At 41.9% G+C, this 13,113-nt stretch overlaps 1 protein-coding gene across 2 annotated transcripts in view; it reads right to left on the bottom strand.

Annotated features, from left to right (window-relative positions):
• Window positions 1-302: 302 nt before the first annotated feature.
• LOC129091147 (carbohydrate sulfotransferase 15-like) overlaps window positions 303-13,113 on the bottom strand; it is a 31,155-nt gene continuing 18,344 nt past the window's right edge. For both annotated transcript variants that reach the window (XM_054598655.1, XM_054598656.1), the window contains exons 3-8: window positions 11,296-11,635; window positions 7,451-7,594; window positions 4,044-4,200; window positions 3,124-3,280; window positions 1,492-1,639; window positions 303-807 (exon numbers count right to left, since the gene is read on the bottom strand). In XM_054598655.1, coding sequence (XP_054454630.1) covers window positions 608-807; window positions 1,492-1,639; window positions 3,124-3,280; window positions 4,044-4,200; window positions 7,451-7,594; window positions 11,296-11,635 — 1,146 coding nt within the window. In that variant the 3' untranslated portion in view covers window positions 303-607. The remainder of the gene's footprint in view (window positions 808-1,491; window positions 1,640-3,123; window positions 3,281-4,043; window positions 4,201-7,450; window positions 7,595-11,295; window positions 11,636-13,113) is intronic.

Here is a 13,113-nt window from a genome sequence, read left to right on the forward strand (position 1 = left end):
GCTACTATTGGTATCAGCAGCAATAGTGTTGGAATGAAGCCAATGTTAAGATTGCAACGATATTCAATTTCCAGTAGAGGGTGCTATTGTTTCACTAAACTCATGCTCTGATTACAGATATATTAATTCAGCTTGTTCTCAATATGTATAAGGGAACTCTGATTTATCATCAAGGGATATTGTAATTTTTTCACCTGCTCAGATTTATTCTACGGCAGACAAAGAGGACAATCTCTTCAGTTCTGTGAGACCGAATTTAAGAAAAAGAACCACAGCACAGGACTCTGTTTGATATCTTTGAATTCACTATTTAATTTTGTACATCTGGTCACAAAAAACAAAAACAATCAAGACCTGGCAACATCTCTTTCTCTCTTTTATTCATTCTCTCTCTCTCTCTCTCACTCACGCAAAATCACCACACTCTCTTGTGCTATTTTCTATCTTTGATTCATCTCTGCTTTTATAACTTAGAAAATAATTTATATAAAAAAAACATTGATTTCCATGGGCACTTGAGAGAGATGAAGCTCAAATGAAGGGGGCTGGCTGACACATCAGTGGTTTTTATTTTTTTAAACTGAAGTTAAAGGGTAGATGGGGTTGTTCAGAGTTTGGAGTTGCTCTCCCAGAAGAAAGAGTCATTCCTCAGCACTTTGGCCAGCTTTTCATTGAATGGCATGTAGAAATCCCGCAGGATTTCTTTAGTGATGGGCAGCATGGGTCCCAGGTTTTTGTCAGCCGGCCTCCTGGTGTTCGATGCTGGACTTCTTGTGATCTCTGACTCCTTTTCTTTTGTCAGAGGCCCTGTAAAACAACACACACAAACACGTCTTTCACATCCCTACTTCCTGGGCCACTTCAGATTTTGCCGCAGCACTAAACAAATGGAACAAAAAAATACAGTTAAAGGACTGTTCTCTGTCACTGTATCAGCTGTGCTCTGAGCAGAAGATTTGACGCTCTGGGAGGTAATCGCATTCTGTGCTGGCATTGGCAGCTCTTTGAAGAGCTAAGTCTGAGCTTTGGGGCAACTGAACTGTGGGATGAACCACTGAGACAAGGGGGCTTCCAGCCAACAGAGCAAGACTTTATTTTGACTGTAGCACATATACACTGGCCTGTTACTAAAAACAATCTACTGTATACCCCAAGGAGTGGTTGATACTAAAAGTACTGTCTAGAAGGTGTAAGAAAGCTCAGAACACCATCTGAGGGATATTTAATTTCCTTTTCTAAGCTAGTGGGCTATACACGACTCAAGAACTTCAAAATCAACAGGATTTTCTAAAGCAGTACATGCACTGCTCTTTGTTAACATGGCACACACTAGAATCCCCTTATTACTTCCCTTGAGTACTTTTAACTACATGCAGACATGGCTTTTCACATATCCCTTCGTCCTTAGCGATCTGTTAATTGTATCGATCGGAGTCACCAGAGGGAATGATTACAGACCAGGATCTTATGTTGGGATGTGTCGCCTCTCACCAAGGTTAAGGAAGTCAAAGACTTTGTGCATTGTGTATTTCCTGTTAGAAGCATGGTCTTCCAACCTCAGGACCAGAATCTGTTCCTTGCTGAAGACGGTCAGCCAGTCCATTAAGTACACAATGTACAGGCCAACTTGCAACCTGACCTGAGGACACAAAATAGAATTCAATCAATGTGAGATAACCGAGTTCTGTCAAAAACCGTCCCCCCCCCCATCAGTGGAAGGACACGGGGGTGTATGCATGGGTTAAACTTCTTTTAAGGGGGATGAACAGGAAAGGGAGCAGAAGACCGAGGGAGGGAATTCCACCAGCATGCTCTTTCATCTTCCCCTTGTGTACTGCTGGGTGATGCAAGGCACCGTGTGGGCACGTGAACATGTGTGCTATCATGTGGTGTTAGTGTTTAAAGGATGTGAGAAAGTCGAAGTTTTTCGATCAGAAACCTGCATTACCAACAGATATGCAATTAATACCCCTCCACGATGCCGTTGTATTTAGTATCACCCCATTATTGTGATCCATCCATCCAAAAATTACAAACATTTGGTAGTTATTACTCTCTCAAATGTGAGGATGTGTTGCTGTTCACAAGTTGAATATCTTTGGACTTTTGACTGTTGGTCAGTAAAGATGTAACCTTGGTAACTTGTGATGGGCGTTTTGCAAAATAAATCTGAAATAATCCCCCAAAATAAATTGGCTGCTGATCTTTTATGAGATTTCACAAGCGCGTTTGCAGGACGCCTAATGTTTGTTTAAACACATTTTTTGGTTTCCACATGACGGTTCATTGCAGAACAGTAGACATCAACAAAATACCTTGTTACCGGGTAGGGACTTATGTTTGTTGTCTTTTGCAGAACTAAAAGGCAGTTCAGAATAAATTATTGCGAATCAGACCAGCAACTCTTCCTTCTGTAAAATCAATCGTGAAATACAGCGAATGCCAAAGGCGTTCTCATGCTGGTGTTTATTCGTCTTTTCTCCCCAAACTCTAACCTGAGCTCTAAAAGTTTTTTTCCAGGAGCCACAGGGATGAGACAACACTGTAGGGACCGCTGAAATGCTTTTCACCTGGTCTAATAACTCTGAAGAGATATTAGTGGATGGACAATCAGGCCAGCGAGCAGAGTGAGCGTGCTCTCACAGGGCCATAAAGCCTGTCTGTGGCAGTTGGAGAGGAGGACCTCTGTTTATAAGGCAGCCTGGAAGGGGGAGCCAAAAGAGGACGGTCTCCTCCTCCCCCCTGCCAGTCTGCCTCAAGGCACTGTGGGAAAAGTTGGCCAGGGCCCCAACACCGGGGCCCTTCACTGCCTGACACTAAGACTTGGTCTTTTTTGTGAGTAAGAAAGAAGTTCACTCCCCTGGTAAACTTGGTTTTTCTAACACAAAGGGAGGCTCTAGAAACGGCCTCGACCGCTTGTTCAACAATGTAGCTAATGCCAATCCCTTTCATAAAGTCCGCCCTGCAAGCTTTAGCATGTGCTAATGAAGTGTGGGTTTCACTCCATCTGTCTTTTTCGCTCCTTTTCTACTTCTTTTGTTCCCACCAGCAAATACGCTGGTCGCTAAATTGCGGCCTTCTGCAGGGCTGCAAGACAAAAAGCGTGAGGGCGGGTACACTCACTGGCATGGCGTTGTTGACAGTAGTGTTGTACACACAGGAGCGCATTGAGTACTCCGTAAGGCATCCTTCGAATAGCTGCAGCGACTCTGACACCTTCTCGTGGAAATCCTCTGCAGACTTGTTGGCGATACCGAAGTATAGGTAGTCTGAGTAGAGCCTGCAAGACAACGGAGATGCTCTGTAAACAAATTTGTATCGGAGATATTTTGTCTTGCAATAATAATCTGTTTCCTGAGGCATCACATGCGCAGATCACTGTAGTTTACAGTAAGACACAAAGGAAAGAGAAAAACTTAACGACTTGGATGATTATAACTGAGCAGTCATCCTTGGACTGGACTGGATAGGTATTGCACCAATAAAGGATTGCCATTTAAATGATCCAGGATTGGGTATTCTCCATGGGGATCAGTTGGTCATTAAAACCAGCTTATGACAGGTTTAACAGAGTGCATTTATCTCTGGCTGGAGATGATCTCAATGATGGGCAACTAAAAGGGAATAGGGGAAATGATAACCTTGGACAGAAAACTTTTGAGTTTAAAAATTGCATGTATGAATAATAATTTTAAGTACTTATGAACAGTTTAATAGAAATCAAATGTTACATAAAGTAATCGAGTTTAAACAGAATGCCTTGCTGGCATTCAGCAGTAAGTTCTCAGTGACTCCTATAAAGGCATCATAATGAAGCGTATGTGACAGCCAGGCTGAGTAAAAGGCAAATGCAACGTCTCTGACAGTAGGCCTTTTGTTTCCTATAAACACGAAAAGTATCTGTCTGTATTTGCACTGTAAACAGCTATGATGGAGGTACAAAGGTGGCGGTGTGCGAGCTCAGAGCTGCATCTGCATCGTTTCTGGCATGCGTTTTGGTGCAGATATGCAGCGGGAGTCAGTAAAACAGAGATGACTTTCACCTTTCCACCGGGTCCCTGAGCATGACGATGAAGCGGGCTTCAGGCTGCAGGGCGTGGACGAAGTCCTGGATGAGGAAGGGAGGCTCTCCCTCTGTGGTGTTGTCATAGAAATACACCCAGGCGTTGTTATCCCACATGGTGGACGCGCTGGCCTCGCCTGCGAAATACAACCGACAGTGGTTCAAATAAAAACATGCACAGACTGTCATACAAATATGCGGAGCCAAAACAAAACATACACATGGACACATTTTCATAGTTTTTTCTCACTCTTAGGTGTTACATTCGATGTGTGTAGCTAAATACACAAGGCTCATTGTTGCTGTTTTTTTTTTTATAGATTTTCACAATCTTTACAAGAGAGCGGATTGGTTTAAACCACCAGTACAAAATGTTAAATATTTCATGGACCCAGCTTCTCGAATGTGAGGGTTTGCTTGTGTTTCATTATATTATTGTGAATTTAATATCTTTATGGTTTCCGACTTTTGGTCAGCTATCACCATGTTTATCATTTTGTAGACTAATAAATAAATAAATAAATGATAGATCAATCAGGAAAATAATTAGCAGATTTTGTTAATGAAGACGCAGCTATAGTTTATGCTAATTTCCAACTGCATTTTATTTCCTTGTGCATCGAAAAACGTGTTTCCTGCTTCAAAAAGACACCTGCAATTTTAGTTTACAGTAAACAAGATTCTCTTGTGACATTGACAGTACAGAAAATGTGGTTAATTATGAGTTTGCTCCAAACTCCCTCAATTTAGGATGTATGTTATTTTTAAGATCCGATATTCACATTTTGTTTCATAGTTTTATCTGATTTCCAATCATTTTTTGTAAGTAATCGGTTTAAACCGATAAATTCCCCATTTAGTTTCTTCTGAAATGACAAAAAGTAATTATCTATAAATGAATGAACGTTTGTTTCAACTTCTCCATATAATTGCCTTTTAATCAAGGCTGGAACTAACAGACACAGCATGTAAAAAATATTCAGCAAGTGCAAAAACAAATAAAGCAGGTGCAGTGACATCTCCAACTGTGAGTAAAATTGCACAAGGACCTCTACACAGTAGAGGCAGTACTGGTGCTCATAACCAGTCAGAGGACGTCATTCCTCAAACAATTTCAGAGCAGAAACTTTATCAGGCTGTGCTGAGAAATGATATCCAGGATTCATTAGGCTGTCTGTGCCTTCATTATCCCCTTATCTGTGAAGTGACGCTGTGATGTATTTGCAGGGAACACAACACAGGCCTTATCTGCCTCGCTTCCTCACAGAAAGGGATGATAGCCAGGACCTATTTTTCTGTGGTGACAACGGTGACAGTGAAACAGGATCGCTGCTAATGCTGTCATGCTTGAAATAATACACACTGTGATCAAGTCTATTTAAAGGGGTCTCTGTGACCATTAAAAGGGCTCATTTTGCTCCACGGGGAGAAGCCGTAATAGGGAAAACAAATGGCAGAGCCAGACCGGCATGCCTCTGGTATTGGCCGGCGGTTGAAGAGAGTCGGAAGCCCAAGATCCTGGCCACAGGCCTGCACCTTGCTGGGCTCTCCCAGAGCATGGTGTGAATACTGAGTGGGGCTTTGGCACACTCCCCCCCCTCCTTTACAAGAATTATTTATTTAAAGAGGGGAAACAAAACAGAGCGGCACGCTAAGCCGCACTCAATGCACCAACTCAGTCCAGCTTGAAAAGGCTATTGTAGCAAACTTCAATCTACTTTTGTTTGCAGTTGAGCAGTTCTTTGAGATTGTGTTTGGATGACGGCAAAAAAAAAAAAAAAAGAGAGAGAGACGGATGGAAGCAGAGGTGCTGGAAGCAGGATATGCAAATAGAGGACGGAGGTCTGCCTTCTCCGCCCCGCTGCGGATATTATTGCTGTCCTGACACACAATAAAAACAATGATTCCTTTTTATACGGCACTTCAGTGAAGTGGCTAAGCGAAGCAGAAGGAAGTCCAGTATTATAAAGCGGTAATGGTTTGAGTCACCGGCTCTCTTTAAAAATCATCGCCGCTCGCCGGAGCGAGAGTGGCTGCCACTGAGCAGCTCAGTGCTTCAGCCTCACTACCTGCTGCTCTAATAGCAGCTTTGTAATATTGCAGGCGTGATTACAAGCAAAGTACCGGGCGAGTGACACTGTGACAGGTCTCCACGAGCCAAATGCTATTGGCTGCAGCCTGACAAGGGCACAGAATATTGTCAATCCAAGTTCCTCTCACGGATCACAGCGGCAATACATGACCTGAGTAACTAATACGATACATGACCTGAGTAACTAATATGATACATGACCTGAGTAACTAATACGATACATGACCTGATTAACTAATACGATACCGCAGAGGGAGGGAGGCTAAAGCTGTCTTCTCACACAATGTGACACTTTGACAAAACAGGAAGGCAGAGATTAGACTGAACAGGAAATGTTTGTGCAACCAAAACTGCCTGGAGATCTGATAAAACAGATGGTTGACTTTGTGTTCAAGGCTAGCAATTGTATCCTGTTCTCTTATCTTCCCACTAACATGCAATGCTTTAGATAATCATTCTGAAATGGATCAGACGTGCTTGTTGAAGTTGCTCATTAGCTTCATATGAGTTTCATATGATGCTTTGCTTTGCTTGATTGGTGTGAACAGCTGTGTTTAGATGTTCAGTTTCTGGGTTTCAGTTCATCTTAAGACTATAGTAAGTAATAGAAATAGAATTAACAATGGGCTCAGGGTTTGATTGGGGTTGGACAAAGTCGGTTGGACAATAATAGGCGGTGGTTGATTTGTTAAAAAATGAGAAGAGGATAGTGGATTGTCTGCTTGTCTTTATTCCAAATCCCACAGGAACTGCAATAGAGGTGTCCCGAACAAGTTCTTTGGACCCAGACCGATCCTAGTCCTTTTTTTAATACTGTGTACCAGCCTAATACATTTACTTGATCTTTTGTAAAATAAAAGGCTCTATATTAAGCTGTTTGTGTCAAATTCTCCAGTTTTTTTGGATGACTAGCAGGCGACCCCTCCCCCAAGTTTACCCTTTACACATGTTCTGCGCTCTCAATGGTTGGTCTAATATTTAGCCTGCTAGGTGATGCATCGATGAGCCTCTACGCTTGAGTCTTTGAACAGCGTGCAACAATTTCCCTGTGAAGCAACAACTAAATAGTTTCCACATTACAGATCCTGTGGCTTAGACCCTTGCACGGCTTGTTTTCAGTTGCTTTTCAGTGATTCAGAGATTTATTTTAAGCTTATTCTCTGCATGGGCCATTGGTTACTATAGGAAAAGAAAAGTGCTTTTTTTGATGCTGACATGCTCACAGGAAACTGAGTAAGTGAATTCGTTCAAACATTATCACAAACATAATTTGATCTGACTGTCATTTGGCTTACCTATGATGATGTTAGGTTTGCTGGCGCTTCCATTGGCATTTCCTGTGAGGTTCCCCTGGATTTGGTAAGCAGCCTGATCGAACAAGTCCAGGTAGTCCTCCACCGGGTATCGATCATGGAAGCCCTCGCTCAGACGGATGATACCTGGTGGTGAAAGAAGATACACATGGTTGAAAATCTTCTTAGAGTACAATTACATCTCTAGTGCATGTTTACTTTTGATGGCAAGTAATCAGATCGTATATTTTGTAGAAGTAGTGACAGACTTATGTTTCTCTTTTTGAGGCTACAAACATCAAGATTAGATCCCCTCCATGTGTGTATTAGGGCTCCTGTGTTGTCTTGACTGTGGGGTGACCTAATAAAATGCAAGTTCCAATCCAATCCAAATTCATCAAGGAACACCGTCCCTGTTACATTTCTCCCTGTTTCCAATTAAGTGCCGATGTGGAGTTTGTGCTTTAAATGCACGACTACGAAAATGTGTTTTCCATCTGCACTGTTGTGGTCTGCAGCGTAATTACAATTTACCAGGCAATTGTGGGGATTCAGGGTCGGATTTAGGAGTACCCATGCAGCATGAGGATAATGAGGTAGCTCCGGCGTCTGTTGCTTTCAGTGATGCTTTGATGGTGTCGCAGTAAAACACCGTTCTCTAGTTAGCAGGAAAAACATGATCAGAAAAACTCTAGGAAACTCTCCAAACATCCAGCCTGCATCATCACTAATCCAGAACGGCTACACTTGAGTGAGGTGTGATGGCACTGTGTGTGTGTGTGTGTGTGTGTGTGTGTGTGTGTGTGTGTGTGTGTGTGTGTGTGTGTGTGTGTGTGTGTGTGTGTGTGTGTGTGTGTGTGTGTGTGTGTGTGTGTGTGTGTGTGTGTGTGTGTGTGTGTGTGTGTGTGTGTGTGTGTGTCTCATTTCGGGGCTTTGTTTTTTCATCTTTTTAATATGAATGAAGCGGCACACAATTTTTCAAATGGCCTGTGTTCATTGATGGGCACTGTATACAACAGGCACGTCTGCAGAGATTCAAAGTGCTCCTCTGTGACGCGGATCACATCCAAGCAGCTTTTTCACTGCGTCGGATGAGAGGAGCCTCGAGAGGAATGAAGGATGTCTTAAGAGAAAAGTGCTGATTATCGGCACATAGCTCTAAGTGCAACACAAGAACGGAGAGAGTGAAAGAAGGGAAGTGACAGCAAGATGAAATCATGAATAAGGGGGGGTATCTGAGAGGGACCTATGTATGGTCTTTGGGATACAGCTGCATCTGCCGCTACGCAACATCACATTCTGCAGAAAACACCCAGCACAAGGCGGACAAATTAAGGCAAACAACTCATCCACATCCCGCAGCTTTATGAGGTTCAAATAATTATCAACTCAAACTGAACACAACTCATTACAATAAGCATGGCATGCAGACTGATCAATCCAGCAGTTCGGTTCCGTGAGTCTCAGAGGGATTAGTGGCGTAGTAAGCAACTGGACCAACTTCAAAAGGAATCATTTTGGCTACGACGATTAGGTTAAGCCTCCTTTGATTTCTGCGGTGAGAATTTTGATGAAATTTTCAGAAAATGTTGCCAAACCCCCCAGGTGAAAGTATTAAAATCATTAAGTAATTTTTAGACGGATAGCTCCAGGCAAAACTGAATATATATGTATCACTCATTGCTGAGCAGAAGAATAAGTCCTCCGCGGTGAGAAATTGCCATTTAAAATCATGCTGCACTGATGTGATAATGCAGCCGCTGTTCTTAAAAGAGAATTAGATTATCTATTCGCTACACGCATATTTCAACTCAGTATAAAGTCATCTAATCTGCTTTCTGATTTCATAACCAGAGCTGACTTTGAAACAGATCGGTGCCCTACAGTTTAACTGCTGCTCTTCACATTTTTTTCTTTCCTTCTAGTATTTCTTCACAAATGCAGACACACACACACACACACACACACACACACACACACTGACTCACACTGATGCCTGCCTCTTGAGCTGCCGAAGATGCTCCATTATTCATGAGCCTTAATGGCTGTTTCAGTTATAAAAGCAAACAAAATGCATGATAGGTGTTGAGAATGATGATTTTCCTTCTTTTGGGGGCAAAAAACACGACACAAATTTAGAATCTCAGTTTCTTTAAAAGGAGCTACTGCTTAGTTGGGCTCTAATTATCAACTGCATTTGATTTAGAAAACACATTTACATCTAAGGAAAGACTAGAATTGAGGCTTTTTTTGTGTCATTAGGTGAAAGTCACCAAATCAAACCATTGCAACAAAGCATCTGCAACATAAGTGAGGGGTTGGATTTGTTTAAATACAAAGAGGGTTTTCAGTTTAACCACATACACTTCCAGATCTTGCGCAGCTTTTAAGCCCATCTGTGGTGGCGCGGTGGTTCTTTTAACATCACAGATGCACATGGTGAAGCAAACACATGATGGCTTCCAAACATTTAGATGACAGAACCGCCATTCGACCAGATGTCTACAGCGAGGCAGCTCGTACCTCTCCGAGCACAGTTTGATGGTTTATCTCTTTGTTTGGGAAAAATGACATATTACCACCTGTTCAAACGAAAAACCAACAGTGTAAGCCAGGATTGTGGCAGTAGCTTGTGTGTGTGTGTGTGTCTAAAAAGAGTGAACTGAAAGGAGCCGGTTTTATGTGTGCAATGCATAAGTCTTCACAAGCTCAACTGGCAAATATTCCCTAAAACTAGAGAGAAATACTATTCTGAAGTATGCCTCTAAGAGTTTGTTAAATATGCAACAGCTCCCTCATAAAAGGAAATGATTTACCGTCTAATTAAATAAATGGATGATAGCTCTGTTACTCTTTTTAAATGAGAGTGTCAAATCCATGGCGTGCAAAGAAAGCAGCCGGAAAGGTGTAAAATAGAGCAAGACCTATAAGCCGAATAAAAGCAAAGTTCATGTGTTGCAGGTGCAAGAAACAGTACACCCACACATGTGGGTTCAAAGTGTGCAAGGAGGCTTCATGTGCTGTAATTTTCACGTGCTCTTTTCAAGTCCCTTCCACCACAGAGAGACAAATCTATGTCACAGATGATGGAGAGGAACAGTTAGTCTAGATCTTTCTCTGCATATCGCCCTAGTTGAGCCGGTAAGATGTGACGCGATGATGGTATGAAAGCATACAGGAAAGGGGTAACGGAAAAAAGACTATTACCATTTGAAATGTTGAATGTAGGAGGCAATAAGGAACTTAAATACACCATTAGAGCTGTGAATTCGGGGCCAACAACTCTCAGGTTGAAAATAAACAGTTCCTCTTGATTCTCATGCGCAGCACAAAAATAGGTGTTGAATATTAATTTCTCGGTTAATTGCATCAGGAGATTGAACGGCGTGCATCGTAGATCCTTAATTCATGTCACATTCAGGGGCTCACATCCAGCTAGGTTTCACATTATTAGAAAATAATAATTGCGGGCGCAGTTTTTGGTATATTTGATGTAGTGAAATTGTCAGTCAATATCTAAATGACTTTTTGGTCAATTAAAAACTGAAATTGATATACATTGTGGGATTTAGTTAATACAATCCAAACATCTTAACAATATGATGACAGCAAGTATACAGGAAATACATTTATTATGCTTATGAAACAGACAGGTTTGCCTTTAAGGCTGAGACCCCTTCAAACATCTGTCACTGAGTGCTTTTCTTAAGCCCCCTGAAGCATGGCTTTACCAAAATGATATACTGTATAGAGTCACGTTTCACACTTTAAATGCTCTGGGGCTCTAATTATTGTGTACCATCCTGAAAGGCCCTCAGCCGCAGCAAATTATAGTTTTATTTACTCACCAAACCTCTTGCGGGTCCACCAGTGTGGCTCTTTGAAAGTGGTGAACTTGATATCCGGGTGCAGCCTCAGTCTGTCATACAGGTCCGTCGTGCCACACTTTGGTTGGCCGATGATATAGAAATATGGAAGGCACCGCATGCGGTAGAGTTTCCCATCGCGGTGGTACAAGTGTTCTCGGAAAGTGTTCCTCAAGTGCTGAAACACTGTCCGGAAGCGCCTGGAATAGCGCGCGTACAAGTTTGTCCTGTAAGGGTCCGAGGTGATATTCCCAGTGTATTCCTCATACCAGCATGGATTCTTGACACCAGGCAGGAATTTGCGTGGGATAGCAGAAAACATCTGTTAAAGCAAAGAAAGAAGGCTGAATTAAGTCACCGTACTTCCCCGACTATATACAAACATTTCAGACAAAGTCTTCTGTAACCCTTTAAAATCATCATGGCTAAGGCTGCAAGATGGAAGATAAAAACATTCACAGACTCATTATGGGAAGAGGTTTTTCTTCCACCATTTAATTTATACAGGCCACTGTTTTGGCAGGTGTAGGCAAACACCATCTGTGTGGGATCCAACTGCACGTTCATGACAAGTTTGTGCCGGAGGATAAAATCTTAAGAGGGGCAGAGAGTTGGCTTCAGATGCATAGACACAAGTGTGCGTGTGCACACTTGTGTCTATGCATCTGAAGCCAACTCTGCCAACTCTGCATATACAGTGCAGTCGGACAGTTTTTAGGAATTGGCCATTTTTGTTGTTGTTTTATACACAGTCCTCCAGGAGAGAGAACTGATTAGTCAACATAAACTTAAATATAGTTGTGTTTTTTTTTATATTTGGTGTCAAATCATTCAGCATTTAAAGACTTTAAAGGCTATATTCTAACAGAGAACCGCAGACACCCTTGGTACCTTCCCTATTTGGCTATACAAAACTCAAACTTGTATCATTGTCCTGATACACTGCCCTAAAAATGATTTATTGTTCACCCAGTATGGATGTGGACACTTTCAGCACTTAAAATGTATATTTTTCTTGTTTCATTTGAAATACAATGTGGTGGATTCAAGCAAAAAATACAAAACTAAAAAGGGAATCTGTCATAAAACTTTCAGACAGCAATGTCCATGAACATCCATGCACTGTAGCCTGCCCTGAGCAAAGCAGAGTTATCCTCAACTGTAGAAGGGAGTAACACACACATTTCCTGCAGTATTTTTCTTTTCCTCCAGTCTTTTTCTTTTCACATATCACAAGTGTTTTTAGTGGTGATCGAACGAAGGCCCATGCTTCCATGACTAGCCCACAGCCTGTGAGACAATTAATGCCGGGTCCATCCAAAGACATGGTATTGATTGTCCTGCGGCCACACTCTCCTATTCATTAGCTTGTTCAATAAGAAATTAGTTATGTTGCAAATTAGCCCTAGCACAAGCCATTATCATTAGGATTAACAGTTAATTGAACCTGGCTTCGAGGTGAGACGGACACTGCGAGAAAAGCCACAGGACCAATTTGTTGGACCACTATGGGATGACTTTGAGCTTTAAATCCCTTGTGCAAAAATAAAATTGGTAGAGACATATGCAATTATCTGGGGTGACATGAAGTGTTATATAAGGCTTTCCGAGCAGTTTTATCTCTTTAAAAATTAAATTAGGAAAATTGCAACCAGTAGGGAATTGCAACAATGTAACTGTATTGAACCCGGTGTAGACAGCGTGTAGGACTGAATGCTGATTTAACTCACCTTTCACTTAGCATTTAATTATCCTTCTAGACACATCTAAGATTGTCAATTAAAAGAGAGATCAATATCA

The sequence above is a fragment of the Anoplopoma fimbria genome, chromosome 5, assembly GCF_027596085.1.
Source record: "Anoplopoma fimbria isolate UVic2021 breed Golden Eagle Sablefish chromosome 5, Afim_UVic_2022, whole genome shotgun sequence".
In the NCBI taxonomy this organism is placed as follows: domain Eukaryota; kingdom Metazoa; phylum Chordata; class Actinopteri; order Perciformes; family Anoplopomatidae; genus Anoplopoma; species Anoplopoma fimbria.